Consider the following 19408-nt stretch of genomic DNA (forward strand, 5'->3'; position numbering starts at 1 on the left):
AGAACAGAAGTGGAACTAACTGATGGTATTGTTAACAATATGAACATATGGTCTTTGAATGGTTTTAACATTTTTAACTACTCTAATGTACATGTGAATAGAACGTGGTTTGATTTGTTCTCAAAAGGTTTTACTTTTATTCCCAGACAAAAAATTGATATTTTTAGACTCTTAGTTGACATTAAGCTCTTTATTAGGAAAAATAATCTGAAATTGTTTTTCAAAGGGAAAAATAGTCACTTTGACTGTGAGAACTTGAAGCGAAAGAGTACATTCAACCCTCCTCTACACCCTCAACTTATAAATTTTGAGGTCACGGTAGAAAACAAAATTAGGATGCATTTAGCTGATAAACGCATACATTTTAACCTCACTCATGAAGAGATGAATACATTAAAGGGCATTAGTAACAATAGAGAATTGAGGGTAATGAAGCCCAACAAGGGAGGGGGGGTTGTGATAATGGAAGCAATACAATACGAAGGAAAAATGATGGATATACTTAATGATGTGGATAAATATTCCAGAGTATCCATCAATGAGGTCAACATAGCATACAAGAAGATACAGGTCCTGTTGTACGACATGTTTTTGGAAGGTTCAATTGATAACCAAACATATAAATATTTAACAGTTGAGAAGCCTAAGGTGCCTTGCATCTTTGGTATCCCCAAAGTGCACAAAGACAGCACAGATCCACCTCTAAGACCAATTGTGTCAGCTGAAGGTTCAGTGACAGCCCCTTTAGCCAAATTTGTTGACCAGAAGGTAAAAAAATGTATTAGAAGGGAGAAACAATATTTTAAAAGACTCTTGGGATTTTTTAAGGAAAGTGGAACCATCCCTATACAATGAAAATTAAAATTTTGGTACAATGGATGTTGTAGACCTTTTTGGTTGCATCCCGCATGATACGGGACTACATTGGTTTGAAGAAATGTTAATTTCCAGTAAAAAAATTACCCACGTAGATTTCAAGAACACCTTAACTCTGATGGAAGTTGTATTAAAAAATAATTACATTTATTTCCAAGGCGAATACTTTAAGCAGGAGAAAGGTGTGGTAATGAGGGCACATTGTGCCCCGACATATGCCAATATCATCATGGCATATTGGGAAGAAAAGTTTTTGCTTAATTCACCTTTTTGTGACCAATGGGTCTTGTATACTAGATTTCTTGATGACTTATGTTTTTTTTGGAAAGGCAACCAGGATAGTTTTGTTAACTTATTGGGGTACGTCAATAGTACTTCCAGTTTCCTTAGATTTACTCAAAACTTTGATCTCCATGAATTGAGGTATTTAGACGTTTGCATCAGTAAAAGTAATGGAAACTTTATATCAGGGATACATAGAAAGGAAGCGTTTTCCAACTCCTACTTACATTTTGACAGTTGCCACCCTCCACATCAAAAGAAGGGTGTGGTGAAAGGGCAACTTGTTCGCTTAAGTAGGATGATATCAGATGACAAATTATTTCAAGATGAAGTTAATTTTTTGAGGAAACTTTTTGTTATGAGAGGGTATCCACGTGATTTTTTAATAAGATTATGGAAGAAGTTAACAATAAAAGGAAAGGTCCATTTGCCCCTATTTTAGGTAAGAAAGTGGCATGTGAGGCAAAGGAGAGAGACAAACAAAATATTGAACAACACAGTACAGGACTTATCACCACTTTTAATGAGTATTCAACACTAATAAGAAATATTTTCACTAATAAGTGGAATGCTTTCTCAGAAATATCTGATTTGGAATATATTTTTGATAAAGAATTAGTTTACACTTATCGTAAGGGAAGAAGTATTAAGAACATATTAGAAAATGGTTATAATACTAACACAACAACTAGGAACAGTAAAACGAAGAAAGGGTTATTCAAATGTGGTAAGTGCAATTATTGCACACACATATTGACTGGTTCATCTATTTATTTACAAGGCAGGAACAAGACTTTATTTTTAAATAGTTATGCCAATTGTGATACCAAAGGCATTATATACATTGCTATTTGTAAGAAGTGTTCTTCTTTTTACATTGGAAAGAGTGAGAGGAAGCTCAAACAAAGAATGTATGAGTATCTTTATGATGTTAGGGTGAGCAATGAGAAGAATGCACTAAGCAAGCACTCCATGAAATGTGGAACGTCAGGTTATCAATTTTTTGTATTGGAAGTGGTTCCCACTAATCCTAGGGGTGGTATGTGGGAAACCCTCATTGAATATAGGGAACTATATTGGCAGCTATTTCTTGATGCAAGTAGAAACCTGGGGCTCAATGACATGGTGTCCCTAGCACCAGTGTTGAAATTGAGAGCTGCAAAGCTTTAATATTATGTTCTTAGCATTTCAGCTTCTTCCTTGTCAGATTGTTCAGATTTGTTTACATCAATCAATTTTTAAATGTATTATTTATATTAGATAGGTTTTAACAAATTTTATATGCTTATATATGCATATTGTTTTTAAATCATTGTTTCTATTTTATGTAAGAAACTGTGATATTAAATTATACCACTAGATGGTGCAATTTGTAGTTTTACAATGGGTTTAATATTACACAGTTACTTAGGATTTACTCATTGTTTTTAATAGAGAATTTCGACAGCAAAATGTATATATGAAATTTTTATAGAAGTAAATTGATTTCAAGTTTTTACAGACCAAAGCATTTTTACAGACTTTAAATCCAATATAATGAAATGTATTGTGTCAACCAGTATATTTAATTCCTCAAGTATCAATTACTGTTTTAAAACTGTTGGTTTCTGATTGGAGAGTTTAAAAGTTAATTATGATTGTAAATGGTATAAAAGACAGATTTTTTAAAAATGGTGGTTATTACTGAGGAAGTTGAAGACGAAAACATTTGTTCTTGTAAACGTTATTGCTTTGTTCCTTTGCTGGCGTTTTGAGAAGAATTTAATCTTTTTTACTTTCATTTGGGACCTGATTTATTTGTGCCTGGAGCTGGTGGTGGCTATTTGTTTCTGACATTATTTCCCTACACTAATATGTGACATCTCTTCCACATTGTATATAGTCTATATAGTTAATTTCTGTATGTCCTTACCTTTGCTACCTTTTACATGTTCTGCTCTATCTCTTCACTACTTAACTATTGCCGTCTTCTTCTTCTCGCCTTAGTCTAACCATCCCTTCCTATTGCCCTCTATACTGTGTACTTTATTACTATTAATATAGCTGTTGCTGATTTGTTCCTGTCTACATGCAACATTTTGTTTGTTCTCATTAACCTGCTTGTCTCCTGTCATTTATATTTATTTATCCAGGCTGAGACTGTAATAGGCCCATATGGATCAGTGCTCTACCTGGTTACCAAAATGAATAAATATATAATATAAATTAGACTGCAAGAGCATAAAAATGGTTACGATTTTTTACACAGGGGTTTTAATGTGACTACATAGTACAAAAAAGTAGATTAACTTTTATTATATTTGATAATGACAGTATTAACCAATATCACCTTTACTCTTAGCCTGCTGCCTAAACAAATTATCCTCCGAACAAGTGAGAGATGGAAGATTTCTGTTGTCAGGAGGAAGTATGATGCAGAGTTTAGGGGAAACAATTTCCCTTTCTGTTTTCAGAAGAAAAGGGGGGAGGGGCTTGCTGAAAAGGATCTTCAGTCCAACCCAGTTGCTTAATACTAAATTAATTAATAATAAATGATAACACTAAAGGTCAAAAACTTTCCATTTCTTATGAACAGTAACGTGACAAAAATCACTATGAAGAAAGAGTCCTTTCAGTCTTGAGGAAACATTTACCACAGGCTTTTTTCCTGCTAAATGGAGAACAGCTATACTTATTCCCCTCCACAAAGGTGGCCTAACAACAGATCCAGGGAATTACTGACCCCTAAGCATAACCAGCCTAATCTGTAAGCCCATAGAATGAGCATTAAGGACCTCATAAATAAAGATATCATTGACCTCCAAACCCTGAATCCTACCCAATTCAGCTTTGTGAATGCAGATACTGCATGTTAAATCTGATGGATTTCTTTGAAAGTGTGACAAAGGCCATCGATAAGGAAAAATCTGTGTAGACTGCATAACTCAACTTGGCAAAGGCTTTCGACACAATCCCACATTCAGGAATTACTGATAAACTTAGCAAACTGAATGTAAACTCCTTTGTTGTAAGATGGGTTGCCAACTGGCTCACAAACCAGACACACACTATCAAAGTTGATGATGCCACATCAACCAGTAGACCTCTTACCAGAGAGGTGCAACAGGGGTCAGTGATTGGCATCCTACTGTTTGGGGTATACTTCTCAGAAGTTCAGGTCAAAACTAAAGGGTTGTGGCTGATCAAGTTTCAGACGACTGCAAACTAGGTGCAATCATTGAATCCCCAAATAATGTTAGTATACTCCAGGAGGGTCTCACACAGACCAGCGACTTGTGTATTAATCATGGTCTCAAACTGAATGCAAAGAAAAACGTCATCATTCCCTTCAGCACAAACAGAGTCCCTTCACACTATCAAATCAACAATACCCTAAGTACCCATGGAGTGGTAAGGTACCTGGGGTCACAGGTTGACCGTGACCCTAACTTCAACCTTCATGTGTCTACCATTGTAAGGAAAGCTTTCCATGCTCACTTGATTAGTTAAAGCATCGCCTCGAGAGTAAAAGAGGTTATAACCCCGCCATACTTGGCACTTATCCGGCCCATAATTGAGTATAATGACCCATTCAGTATGCACCATACTAAGCACCTGCAGCAATTAGAGAGACCTCAGAGGTTTCTAACAAAGAAGATCAAGGTCCTCCAGCATGTGCCTTACATGGACTGACTAAAAATTCCTGTCACTATACTTCGTATTGTATAGACTTCTTAGGGGAGACTTATGCCTGGCCTACAGAGCATCCCAAGACCCAACCCTAATGAACTTACTGCATATCCATAAATCAAATGGGTCTAGGGCTATCCATTCCAGGGATTTAAATATAACCAGTGACTTAAATAGGACTTGCTGCAGGGACAGATTTATCTCCCAGCGACTGCCATATCTTTGGAACAGTCTACCAATTCATGTGAAACAGAGCACCTCTATGACACTGTTCAAGAGGAACCTGGATGAGTGGATGGGACATGTAAATTCTTACTGGGGAATAGCACCCACAACCCTCCTGGACATGGGCAGTCATCACTAAATGCAATCTTGGGTACTGACAAGTACTTCTATGGTATTACATTGGGTTGAAATGGCTCAGCTTAAAATTGCCTCTGGGTCAATAGCCTAGTAATCTCTTATGAGCCTATGATTCTATGTTGTGTTACTTCACATAAAGCAGTGAATATTTGCACCATGTTAGGAATGCTTTGAATGTCCTTCATGGTTTATAAGGCACCATCTGGAACAGTTTTTATAATTTCAAGTTACATTTGCAAATAGTGTTATGTTAGTTAGCTGTTAGTACCCCTTGCGAAGTTTAACAGAAGATGTAATGTGATCCTAACTCGCCTAAATTCAAGACTGATGGGCTCGAAGCCGAGAATTGGCTCCGACTCGGTCGCTATGACAAGCACGAAGTCTCTCATTGGCTGGGCCAACCCTATATCCCAGGATGCACCATACCCAAACCCCTAGATCTCATTTGCCACTCCTGGAGTATCAACGTGGTCTCAACTTGGCTGTGGCTAAGTACCCTCTTTTGATCTTTTTGATCTCTCATAGCTGTTTTTTTGTAGGAGAATTTATATTCAAAAGCTATTTTAATAGCTACATTGTTGTATTGACTTGTGTCTGAATGGGATTGTTATTCCTTGTTGTGTGGTGAGCCTTCTGTTTGGTGGGCTAGGCCCGTTTAAGTTAGAGGGCCTTTGCCCTATCTGGTGTCTCAGCGTTTAAATTAGAGCCATTCCTCCCTTTCCTCCTCGTGTTTGACTTGTATTGTGTCTTGATGTCTACTAAAGAGCTGAAAGAACATAAGCCATCAGGCTTTAAAAAATGTGCAAAGTGTAATTATAAAATGTCTTTGACAGACGGTCACGTGATATGTGTTTATTGTCTTGGCGCCAAACACTTGCAAGAATCTTGCAGTGTCTGTCATGCTTTCTCTTCAAGAGTTTTGCAGGAGAGAAAAAATAAACTTATCCTGAAGGGTTTAATTAAACCCTCCTTTGAGGAAGCTGTAGTTTCTTCTCCCTCTGAAAAATCCAGGGTTAAGTCAAAAAAGAAGTCCCCGGCTCCGTCCTCTTCTTCGGAGCCGCTGGAGAAAAGATCTAGATCAACGTCCCCTTCCTCGGCTCTACTGGTCTCGGAGCTGGTGGATAAAGGGTCTAAAGCTGTGTCTCCTTCCTCGGCTCCATTGGTTTCAGAGCCGCAGGGTTCAGGGTCGACAGCTAGGTCTCCTTCCTCGGTTCCACTGGTCTCGGAGCCGCAGGAAATGTTATCTATTTCGGGGCCGGCTTATTCGGTTCCACAGCTTTCGGTGCCAAACGAGGTTTTGGTGGTTCTCGAGCCTGCTTCGACTCCGATCCTCTTGGAGCCGATTCGGAGCCGTTCTCATAGTCGTGTCTCAGATCTGATGGGAAAGATTTCTTGACCCCCTTCTGTCTCCTCCTGGTCCTCCAGACTATCAGATTCGGACATAGATAGGGTAGTCCAGAGGCTCCTCCACTCACCAGTGTTATCTAAATTATTTTCAGTTTCAGCCTAGTCGGCTCTGGAGCTGACCATAGTATCGGTTCCATTTCTTCCTCCTCCGACAACCTTGGTGTCATCGGAGTAGGAGAGTGCTGAGTCGAGTGAAGTCCTTGGGTCGGCCCCTGGACCCCCCGCCAGTCTTTCGGTTCTGACCTCAGCTCCAACCTTCTCTATTCCTTCTACAGGTTTTGGTACTCGGGTGTCCTCAGTCGGGCCCGTGGGTGATACATCGGGGCCTCTGACTTCAGCTCTGAGTCTCCCCCTTGGTGCTTCGGCTAGGGGAACCCCGACTGTGGTTATGGTTTTGGAGACAGGCCCTTTGTCCAATTCGGGGGGACCCTTCTTCGAGGCTATGAGGAGTGCGCTGGCCAAGTCCTTAGTGACTTCACCCGAATCAGCATCTCCCTCCCGGACACTGCGACTAGAGTTTCTGGTGCCCCCCTATATCTGGACAGCGGGGCTCCAAGGCCTGAGGATACCTCCATGTGTGGTCCCCTGCTTTCTGAAGGCCCTTCAGAGTCCATGCCTGAAGAGACTCCCAGAAAGAAGCTGTGTAAAAGGAAGCACCTAGACTCCCCAGATGAGTCTGTCACCTTGGACACTGACCTTGATGATGCAGAAGGGTCCCCTAAGTCATCCTCTGATGATGTCTCATTCTCTGTAATCCTGGAGATCTTGAGACAGCAGGGTGACTGGCCATCCAAAAACCCTTCTGAGGAGGAGTTGGTCTTCCTCAAGGCCTTTGGAGCCCAGCCTTCCACCTCTTGGGTGTTTCCACCCTTCGATGAATTACTGGATCTTATTTGTCGAAGGGTGTCAGAACACCCTGACTCTGTGGAGCCAGTTCCTAGCCGTCCCAATAAATTCTTATCTGCACCTCCTGGAAAAGAGTTTTTGACCAAGGGAGTACCTGTGGATGCCATGGTGGCGGTGTCTGCCACTCAGCAGGACGTGGCAGAGGCTTCTACTCCCATCCATCCTCCTAATAAGGAGTCTAGGAGTATGGATAGGTATGGGAAGTGTACCCTGTCTTCAGCGACCTTTACCTTGAGGTTGCTGAATTACTTGTTTCATTTTACGAGGCTCCAAAGGGATCTCATAAAGGAGTTGGGAAATACCCTGTCGGGTAACGTGCCTGAGGCATTGACTCAGTCTGTTAATGCCCAGCTGTCTACCCTTTCTTCCATCGTCAACTCGTCCATGAGGTTCATATCTTATGCAGCCAAGGAGGCGGGTAGAGCAGCGAGTTCAGGCATAGCCCTCAGGAGGCAAGCTTGGATGCACTTGTGTCATTTTGCGGAGGCTTTCAAGTCTTCTTTCATGGATGCCCCATTCGATGGGTCATCCCTTTTTGGACCCAAAGTGAAAGACACCTTCACTAGATGTGAGCAGGAGGGTAAGACTTTGTCTGCCGTTGGGGCCCATTTTTCTCTTCCCACTAGACCTTATCCCAAGGCTCAGAGGGGAGGAAAAATGTGGTTCAAAAAGTCTCAAAAGTCTTCCCCTGCCCATCAGAGTGAACCCCCCTCCAGAGGCAGAGGAGGGGGAAATTACTCTGGAAGATGTTGCCCCAGAGGCGGCGGAGGCCCCCACAATACAAGAGACTGTGAATCCTTTTGTGGTTCCTCCTTCCAGCATCCCTGAGGGATTACCCAACTGTGTGTCTCTGGAGCCAGTCAGGGATCACTTTTCGGAGCATCTTCAGGCCTGGGAGTCCATCACTCATGATCGATGGGTGCTTCAAATCATCACCGAAGGTTATACCATTCCCTTTATCCATTCTCCCACACCATCAAAAAGAATCCTGGATGTTCCACCCAGTCAACAGGATCAAGCAACACTAAAAATCTCAAAGCTGCTAAGAAAAGGAGCCATCCAACCAGTCCCCACAGACCAGATCGGATCAGGAACTTACTCAAGATTATTTTTGGTGCCGAAAAGAACAGGGGACTTGAGACCCATTCTGGATCTCAGCCGTTTAAACCACTTTGTGAAAAAGTCCAAGTTCCGAATGGTCACATTACAATCCATTCTCCCTTTGCTGGAGAAAGGAGTATGGATGTGCTCCATAGATTTCAAGGATGCCTATTATCACATCAAGATAAACGAGGCCTCCAGGCATCATTTACGCTTCTGGCTGGGGGCCAGTCATTTTCAATTCTGGGCCCTGCCCTTTGGTCTCACCACAGCCCCCAGGGTGTTTTCCAAGTGTTTGGCAGTGGTGACGGCTCACCTGAGATGTCTATTGATTCCAGGTGTTTCCTTATCTAGACGACTGGCTCCTCACCACCCCCACCAGGCATCTATTTGTTCAAGCCATGAGAACTACCTTCAAATTGGTCCATCTGTTAGGAATTACTTTCAATTGGGCAAAATCTGTATTGCTGCCATCACAGCATGTTGCCTTTATAGGTGCAGAGCTAGACACTGTAGAGATGCGAGTATTCCTGCCCATAGACAGAATGAAGGTGTTGCAGGCTCAAGTTCTGGCCTTGCTGCCCCCGAAAAAAGCCCAAACCAGAACAGTTCTTCAGTTGTTGGGAACAATGGCGGCTACCATCCTTCTAGTCCCTCTTGCCAGGTTGCACATGCGAATACTTCAATGGCTCCTTTCGGCCCAGTGGTCATATCAGGAACTGCCCTTGTCCCATCCTATTTTCATTATGGAAAGATGCCGACAAGATCTTCGTTGGTTGCTTCTCCCCTCCAATCTGAATCAAGGGAGGTCTTCAACCCCCATCCCCCGTTGCCATGGTAACCATGGACACCTCCCAGATAGGGTGGGGAGGACATTACCTGGGCAGGACAGTTCAAGGTGCATGGCAAGATCATGAGACTCACTTGCATATCAATGTTCTGGAGATGAGAGCAGCGCTTCTAGTGTTGCAGGCACTCCACAGCTTTCTTCCCAGGGAACTATTGCAATTCTCTCCGACAATATGTCAGTTGTCTGGTATCTGAACAAACAGGGGGGAACCAAATGCTATCCCCTTTGCAGGGAAGCCATGAGAGTGTGGAGTTGGGTGATCGCTTCCCAGCATTTTCTAGTGGAAACGCACATTCAGGGGAAGTCCAACACGATAGCAGACAGGCTGAGCAGAGCTACTCTGATGCCTCACGAGTGGTCCCTGAACGATCGAGTGGCGGCTCAGATATTCTCCAGGTGGGGTCTTCCCTGCTGCGACCTCTTTGCCAGTCCCCTCAATGCGAAGTGCAGCAATTATTTCACTCTAATCCCTCCTCAGGAGGAGTCACCCAGGGATGCTCTAGTCCACGATTGGCTCTCCAGTCTGCTCTATGCCTTCCCTCCGGGCCCTCTCTTACCAAGAGTGATTCAGAAGGCGATCTACATGGGAAGCAGCATGATTTTGATCACACCACCCTGGCCCCATCAAGTTTGGTTCCCCTTCTTTCGGAAGTATGCGGTGGATGGTCCTTGGATTCTGGACCCAGCTCCAGACCTATTGACTCATCAGTCGGGACAGCCCCATTCATCCCTCTGAACTCTCAGACTCGCTGCTTGGCTACTCCACTTCCTACCTTAGTCAGACAGCATACCCTTACCCCGGAAGTAGTACAGATCCTGTCCTCTTCTCACAAGTCTTCTACTAGGAAGATTTACTCTAGTAAATGGAAGAGATTTGCTATATGGGCTGAGCAGTGTGACCTTAATCCCCTTATAGCCCCTGTGTCAGCAGTGTTAGATTTCTTGGCGACACTTTTTAGACAAGGTTCCACTGTCTCCACTACAAAGGACAAAGGTTCAATTGGCAGCGATCTCTAATTATCACATTGCTCATGAGCCTTCCCTCATGGGTCATAAGCTATGTAAAGCCTTTCTGAAAGGAGCCTGGTTAATTCACCCCCCCCCCCATTTTGCAACCTGTTCTACCGTGGGACTTAAATATGGTGCTCGGAGCTTTGACATCTCCTGCCTTTGAACCGGCAGCCACTTGCGAATTAAAATTCTTATCATGGAAGACTGCATTTTTGGTAGCCATTACTTCAGCCAGAAGGGTATCGGAGCTTCATGTCCTTTCTCTCAGACCTCCTTATTTGATTTTTCACAAGGACAGAGTATCTCTAAGGCTAAATCCTTCCTTTCTCCCTAAGGTGTCTTCTGCCTTATGTCTCCAACAGTCTATTGAGCTACCGGTCTTTTTTCCACAATTCTCCAACAAAGCAGAATACATATTTCACCAGTTGGATGTACATAGACAATTGAGGTTTTATTTGAATAGGACACAACAGGAGAGGAAATCAGACCAGTTGTTTGTGTCTTTTTCGGACAATAGAATTGGCAGATCTGTAACTAAGGCCACCATCGCTAAGTGGATTAGGGATTGCATCTCATTCATTTATGCATCAGCGGGTAGGAATCTTCCCTTTCCAGTGTAGGCGCATTCTCCCAGGGCTATGGCAACTTCAGTGGCCTTTCATGCTAGGCTGTCCGTGGATGAGATATGTGCATTGGCTACTTGGACTTCTCCACATACATTTCTCATTACAAACTGGACATGGCATCTAGAGGTCAGGCTTCCTTTGGTTCCACAGTGCTCAGGAGTGTTTTCCAGTGAGCCTCCTAGGATTTAAGTGCTAGGGACGCTGTCCCATTAGTATTGAATGTAGGCGAGATAGGATCACATTTCATCTCTTAGTTATGTACTTACCATAACGATAGATGTATGTGATCCATCTCACCTACATTCTTACGTACCCACCCTCCTTCCCCCTACCTGTTGGACTTGGAGGAGACAAGTATAGCTAGATTCCCCTGAGGATATTATTTTTTCTCTCCTCTTACAGGTGTCTCTTTGTGGGTTCTGTTGGTGGAAGAATGTGTTGGGGGCAAGCAAGATCTGGAGGTTTGGACGTGGTGCATCCTGGGATATAGGGTTGGCTCAGCCAATGAGAGACTTTGTGCTAGTCATAGCGGCCGAGTCGGAGCCGAGAATCGGCTCCGAGCCCATCAGTATTGAATGTAGGTGAGATGGATCACATACATCTATCGTTATGGTAAGTACATAACTAAGAGTTAAGGCATTTTTGATTACATTAATCCAAATTTATTTTAGGTTATTTAGTTAATATCCATATATCTAGATTAGTAACATAGATCATAAAAGAAAAATACACAGTTGCACACATCGTTGCTGGTTGTGACATACAAATGGCAGAAGGACTGTATACTGAAAGGCATAATAACATGGCTAGATTGTTGCACTGGGGATTGTGCAAACATTATGGTACTGAAGTGGCTGAAAAGTACTGGAAACATGAGCCACAAAGTATCATAGAAAATGATGGTCTAAATCACATGGGATCATCCATTGCCAACAGTTCAAAAGATAGATGCTGGAAAACCAGATACAGTGGTCCAAGAAAAGAAGACAAAAGTAGCATTGATCATCGAAATCTCTACACCCAGTGACTACAGTGTCCTTCATACAGAGAGACATAAAGTCATAAAATATCAGGATTTGCAAGCAGAAGTGAGAGCAATGTGGAAAAAAGATACCCAGACAGTTCCAATTGTAGTAGGAACAACAGGTCTTATAAAGAATCTAGAATCATATTTAGATATGCTACCAATACATGTAACCCCATATGAACTGCAGAAGGAGTCATTACTGGTGCACACTGCGGGTGCTGCAAAGAGCACTACTGGCTGACATCAAAGATTGAAACAATATTAATTTAATGAACTTTAATCATACTTTTACTTAGGAATGACGTCCATTCCCATCATGGTATTAGAAGCCCAAAAGATTTGCGGAAATTAAAAATAGAAAAATACATATAAGAATGATAAGGGATAGCGACTGCGATAAAGAGGAAAAGTCTGTGGGATATTCCAAAGAACAAGGAACTGGTTTTCAGACTGTTAACAGTTACACTAACAGAAAAGTTTACTAAGCCAATTTTTGAGTAATTCTGAATAAAGTTTGAACATTTACCAATGTTACTTAGAAGCAGTTACATACAGATAGCAAAACTGCAGATTGTTAGGTCAACTTTCAAATGATTAATTATTTACTTTATTTATTTATTTGTTGGCATTTGTTAAGTGGGTTAGTTCAGCTGAGCCAGAATCCCATTTTCAGTGGAGACCCAAGGAGAAAAGCTCCAATACATGTCTTGATAATGAATTCAATAAAAACATGTTATCTAACATAATATATAGCAGTTGTAGTGAAAAAATACATAGAAAGTGATGTTATGAACAAGACAAGCAAAGACTGGAATAAATAACACAGCATCTGAGTTTGCAATTTACAAGAAGTAGGTGTAACTGAGAAAAAATACAGTATTGGTTTACTTAAGGGGGAGACATCTCTATGCTGTCAGCAGACTAAAAATTAAGATTGTGTCATAAGTAATCAAAATTATGATTGAGTCGTTAGCAATCCAAGGACAGTGTAGGAGCTGAACAGCCTATTTAAAAGTACAATTTGAGATTTTGTACCAGTGTAGTGCACTGGAAAGAACCTCAAGTTGTGTAAATGCACAGTATATAGAGGGAAGATAGGATGTAAATATCACTGAGTAGAGAGAGTAAATCAGAGAAGAAAGGGTAAAAGGAAGAGAGAGAAGTATTATATAGGCAGGAGGGTAGACAGATGAGAGACTGGATAGACAGTTGTGTGACATAAGGTTAGGAAGGGATGGGGGTTTTAGGTAGGATCCTGACATTAATAAAAATAAAAAAAGGTACATACCAGGGCCAGTCATAGTATCTGAAACACACACACACACACACACACACACACACACACACACACACACACACACACACACACACACACACACACACACACACACACACATATATCTACAGATATGTATATATATATATATATATATATATATATATATATATATATATATATATATATATATAGATAGATATATACAATCAGAGTGGAATGTTAGCATAGTACTAGAAATCTGAACTTTAGACATGTAAAATGTTTTTAATTTAAGTAATGTGCAACTGCTTAGTGCTTAGAGGAAGCATAGCTGTATGGTAAATCTTAGATTTGATATTCAAAAATGTATTTGACTCATAAGGCACTTGTCTGTTTTCACAAAAGTTAAATATTTCTCTTGGTAGAGAACAGTGATGCCACTAAAGCTACATCTGAAACAACACTGTCAGTGGGACAGAAGGCCACATGAATTTTCATAGTCTAGCACTTCTCGGAAATTAAAATCACGCCTTTTGTCTAATGGATAGTGATTTGACTTTTGTCTGTATTCATCTGCTCTAGCTGTATTGTTATTGTAGATGGATTGGTAACTTTAGGTGCTGAGATTACTAACACACTCATCCAGTTTATCATACGTTCACTGAATTAATGACTAAATATGTGAGGCAAGAGCTTGGCAATAAGTACAACATCATTTGTGGAAAGCATGGCTGAACCTCCTGTTTAGGTTGTGGAACTTTGTTAGTAATTTTCCTAAGACGGTTGTGCACTGCAGTAGCAGTGGCATTCTGTAGAGAAACCACAGATGGTAAGAGGTGTGGTCTCTAGTAGTAATCCTTTTGTAGTGCACTGGCTGCAGTAGTTACACTACAATATTCATCAAATGACAAACCATTTAAGAGCTAAAAATGCGCAAGACCTGACCCTAACAAATGTTAAGCAACCCCTGCTAAAGTTGTTAAGGTCAGGTTTCACACTCAGCAGTAAAATTTGCCTGTACTAACCAGCAAATGACAGTTGCTGTCAGCAGGAATAACGTGTCCCTTCCTCCAATCAGCTCAGAAACTAGCTGGTATAACATGACATGTCTTTGTCTGCATTTTCTGAAGGATAACAACTGTAAAACTCACATGAATGCTACTATTTAGTGACTTCAGTGCTCAGTGGTTTGTCCAAAAACTACATATTCTGTGAAGAACTGACTAAAAATATGAATCAATATCCTAGAATCTCTCTAATTATACAACTGGACATATTCAAACTTGCGTTAGCCATTTTGTATCATAATTCAGTCAACATAATCAGTTTGTCAAAAATGTGGCCATTTTCATCCTTCATGGGGACATGCTGGATATAGTAAGCAGAAGGCTGTGCAGGAAGGTCACTGTCCCACACATAAAACAACAGCTTTTGTTTTTTTTCACAGAATATTAATAAGAGGACTGTTTTTCATTTAGAGATTGCATTCAATTACACTCTGAATGAAAGAATGATTTACACCACTTCAAATATATACATGTATTCATCTTAAATAGGTGTAATAGGCTATACATAAAAAAAAAAAAAATACCATTGCCTATTAATAAAACATCATCTGCTTCACTCTCGCTCTCTCTCTTACAGATATATTGCTTGTGTCAATTATCTTCATTAGTTTTGGTCTTGATCATTTCTTTTGCAACAGTCACAACTTCTTGATTTGTTTCTTTCCTGGAACTGAATTTTAAGAGATTTTTCTAGCAACTTCTACATTTCATTAAAATGAACTACTAAAATACCATTTATATATCACCTCACTGTGAGCTATTCTACTGTATCCTAATTGAGTCTTAACAATTCTAGAATATGTTAGGATGCCATCTGCAAAACTTGACATAAATTGTAAAACCTTTGAAAAGGAAGCTATTGGCTTAATGATCGTGACATAAATGTATTTATTTATTTATTTATTTTACATTTCTTTACTGGAAATGTCCGAATAGGCTAAGAACCTATTGTTAGCGGAGGCTCAAGGAGTAAAAGCTCCATTACATAACTGCTTACAATGAAAAAGAATTAAGTAACATTGTTGTTAAAATATGTCAGAAATTAATAAATTAGAATGTAAAATATGTACAGAATTAACAATTAGAATGTTTAGCATCATTGCAAAGCAGAGCAATACAAGGCAGAAAAGGGCAAATAAAGCATGTATAAGGATGCAGTCCAGTATGTATAAAAACAATTTTTTAACAGTTTTAAGTGGAAAACATAAAATATGCACAATTTCAGGGTAAACAGTAGTGAAAAAAAACAGTCTAAGAGACTAATGAAAGTGAAGGAAATTGAGAGAGAGCGAAAGAGCAGGAAGGTAGTGTGAAATAGACAATGGTAGCATGTACGTTTAGCCTGGCACAGTGTAGGAGCAGAGCCAGGTCTTTGCTAGATGTTCTTTAAGTAGTAGTATCAATTTTGATGAGTTGGGTGAATTAAGAATTGTCTGTAGTGTGGCATTCCAGGCTTTAGCTATTTGTCTGGAGAACAGAGAATCACCGTAACTATTATTAGAGCTAGTTACTTTCAGAAGTGGTTTGTTTGAGGATCTCAGGGATCTGGAGTTGACATGAGCTGTAATTAGATTCTTGAATGCTGGATAATTTTCTGGATCATGAAGGATGGAATGGATGAGGGTTAACTATTTGAGGGACAGGAGATTTGGAAGTTCAATCCAATTTAGTTGATGTAATGCGGTGCAGTGGTGTACTTTGTAGGGGAGGTTAGCAGTGAATCTAGCAATTTTATTATAACAGGATTCCATTTTCCATAGGTCAGATTTTCTGAGATTTGTGAATATTGATGAGACATACAGGAGGGTGGAGAGGAGATATGTCCTTGATATGGAGTGTCTGGTGGAATCTGTTTAGAGAGGTTTGACTCTATAGAGTGTACCAAGTTTAATGTGGACCTTTTTGATAGTTAGAGCTAAGTGTTTGTCATACTTAAGATTGTTGACAATTGTGACTCCAAGAAGTTTAGTATGCTGGACAGGAACTATTTTAGTTTTATTAACAGAGTAGATTATGAAAGGAGGAGACTGATTAGTTATTTTGCTGTTAGTGAAGAGCATGAGCTTAGTTTTGTTGGGGTTGAGTAAATGATGGAAATACAGAGAGATAGTTAGACAGACAGATAGATGTCAAAAAGGTATTGAAATACATTGATTTATAAACCTTTTTACCTATTTACAGCTAAAATCACAATAACTGATATCATTTTAAACCTCCTTGCATGTCTCACTAGTATTTATATTTATTTTTCTAGCTTTGTCTCAAGGAAGCACCATACAGACAGCAGCATCTGTTACAGCAAGCCCGGCAAAGGGAAGTCCAGGTAAAGTTCCCACAAGTATTACTAGATGTACATAACTCCATTACAAATATATGACCTATGACATTTTATCTGTTACTATGAAGATATATTGTTAATGTAGTGCTAGCTCTTGTCCAAGTCTATATATTCAGGTTTTATTTATATGTGCCAATTTGTTACCTGTGTGTGGAGGGATGAAAACATCAACATATATAAGTATAGGATTAGAGAATGAGTAGATTAAATATAAGTTAAACAGTATGAAACCATGCCAATATCATAGATAGATAGATTTTTTCTTAAAATAGCACAGGAAGACCGAAGTCAGACAGGTGGGCAAGCATTCTGTGTTAAAACATATGCTGCTGACTTAAGTCTGAGTCAGTTTGCAAATGCTTTCCCCTCTGCACATGACCAAATCCCCCACATTACCCTTTACCAGGCAGGCACATTTGTCTTTCTCACATTATTTCCCTACACTAGTATGTGACATCTCTTCCACATTGTATATAGTGTATATAGTTAATTTCTGTATGTCCTTGCTTTCGCTACCTTTTTCACATTGTGTTTTCTCTTCAGTGCTTAAATATTGTCTTCTTCTTCTTCTTCCCTCCATACTCTAACCATCCCTTCCTATTTCATCTATACTGGATACTTTATTATTCTGGGATATCACCTCTTATTAAGTATGCAGATGATTCTACCCTTATCTGCTCAGCCTCTACTTTACCACAGGTCCAAGCCATCACCCAAAATGCCTATTTCTCCATGGGCCATTAGATAAAGCAATCCCTTTTATTACTCAATTTAAAAAGTGAAAAAGAAATGATAATGTTGTTTGCTAAATGATTTGAACCATTTTACCATATCATTCTCTCTTAACATCACGTTTGCCTTAGTTCCTCGCACAAACCTATCTGGCATTACTATCACTATGAACATGAAATTTGATCTATGTAGACAACAATTTAAAAAATGTGAAGCATATATAAAACTAAACACTTTCTCACAGACCAAGGGCTTAAATCCACTCCCACAACAAATTTCTTACCTAATCTATAATATTTCTCGCCATCTTTATTATGTTCCTCCAGGCCATCAAACCAAACTTTGACATAAGATTGCCAGATTGTCATAGATATGTTGCTTTTACAATGCTATTACAAAATATTTAAATTTGCTACGAAGCTCCTCAACCGAGCTAACTATTCTGCAACTAATAAAAAGCTAACCTGAAAGGAATTCTCAAAATACGTAAAGTACAGTCAACTCAGGGTTACCCATCAAATTCTCTGTCAGCCATCAAAATGTCCATCACTGAAACGTTTACTACATTGGTATACTCCTTCAAAAAATCTCTTTCAGTTATGTATGCTGGTTGTGCCAGTCACACTATGGTATGGTTAAGGGAGAATTCCCTTTTCCCCACTGTATTGCGACCTCAGCGTGAGAATATATAAGTAGGGGGGTGTGGGGGGTGCAGGGGGGCATCTGCATAAAAGAAGATTTAGTGATTTTTTTTTTTGAATGGACTTTAATGAAAGCGCTTTTTCGGTGAAAGCTCTTTCGTTAAAGTGCGTTCGGGTATTGTGGATTCAGACTATTGAACTTTCGTTCAGTAGTCCTAGATCCATATATATTTATATATATATATATATATATATATATATATATATATATATATATATATATGTATACACACACACAGTGGATATAAAAACTGTACACACTCCTGTTAAAATGCAAGGTTTTTGTGATATAAAAAAACTAGACCACAATAAATCATTTCAAAACTTTTCCCACGTTAAATGCGACCTATAACCTCTACAGTTTGATTATAAACAAATCTGTTAGAGGAAAAATATAAAAAATAAAAAACATTCAATAAGCTGGTTGCATAACTGTGCACACCCTTAAACTAATGCACTGTTGAAGCACCTTTTGATTTAATTACAGCTTTCAGTCTTCTTGGCTAGGAGTCTATTAACATGGCACATCTTGACTTGGCAATATTTGTCCACCGTTTCTTGCAAAAGTGCTCCAAATCTGTCAGATTACAAGTGCATCTCTTGTGTACAGCCCTCTTTGTATCACCCCACAGATTTTCTGTTGGATTTAGGTCTGGGCTCTGGCTGAGCCATTTCAAAACTTTAATTTTCTTCTAGTGAAGCCATTCTTTTGTTGATTTGGATGTATGCTTGGGGTCATTGTTGTATTGAAAGATGAAATTCCTCTTCATTGTCAGCTTTCTAGCAGATGCCTGAAGGTTTTGGGCCAAAAGTGACTGGTATTTGAAACTGTTCATAATTCCCTCCACCTTGACTAAAGCCCCAGTTCCAGCTGAAGAAAAGCAACCCCAAAGCATGATACGGCCACCACCATGCTATACCATGGGGATGGTGTTCTTTTGGTGATGTGAAGTGTTCCTTTTGCACCAAATGTACATTTTGGAGTTATGGACAAAAAGTTCAATCTTGGTCTCATCAGACCATAACACATTTTCCCACATGCTTTTTGGAGACAATGTATTGCTTAGCAAATCTTAGCTGGGCCTGGATGTTTTTCTGTGTAAGAAAAGGCTTCTATCTTGCAACCCTACCCCATAATCCAGACATATGGAGAATACAGGAGATTGTTGTCACATGTAGTACACAACAAGTACT

At 39.9% G+C, this 19408-nt stretch overlaps 1 protein-coding gene across 1 annotated transcript in view; it reads left to right on the forward strand.

Moving 5' to 3' along the window:
• The first annotated feature begins 462 nt into the window (after window positions 1-462).
• LOC122801339 (salivary glue protein Sgs-3-like) overlaps window positions 463-19408 on the forward strand; it is a 276893-nt gene continuing 257947 nt past the window's right edge. The window contains exons 1-2 of the mRNA XM_044070879.1: window positions 463-768; window positions 16698-16766. Coding sequence (XP_043926814.1) covers window positions 463-768; window positions 16698-16766 — 375 coding nt within the window. The remainder of the gene's footprint in view (window positions 769-16697; window positions 16767-19408) is intronic.

The sequence above is a fragment of the Protopterus annectens genome, chromosome 4.part1 (genome assembly GCF_019279795.1).
Source record: "Protopterus annectens isolate FY-2018-M chromosome 4.part1, PAN1.0, whole genome shotgun sequence".
NCBI classification, from domain to species: domain Eukaryota; kingdom Metazoa; phylum Chordata; order Ceratodontiformes; family Protopteridae; genus Protopterus; species Protopterus annectens.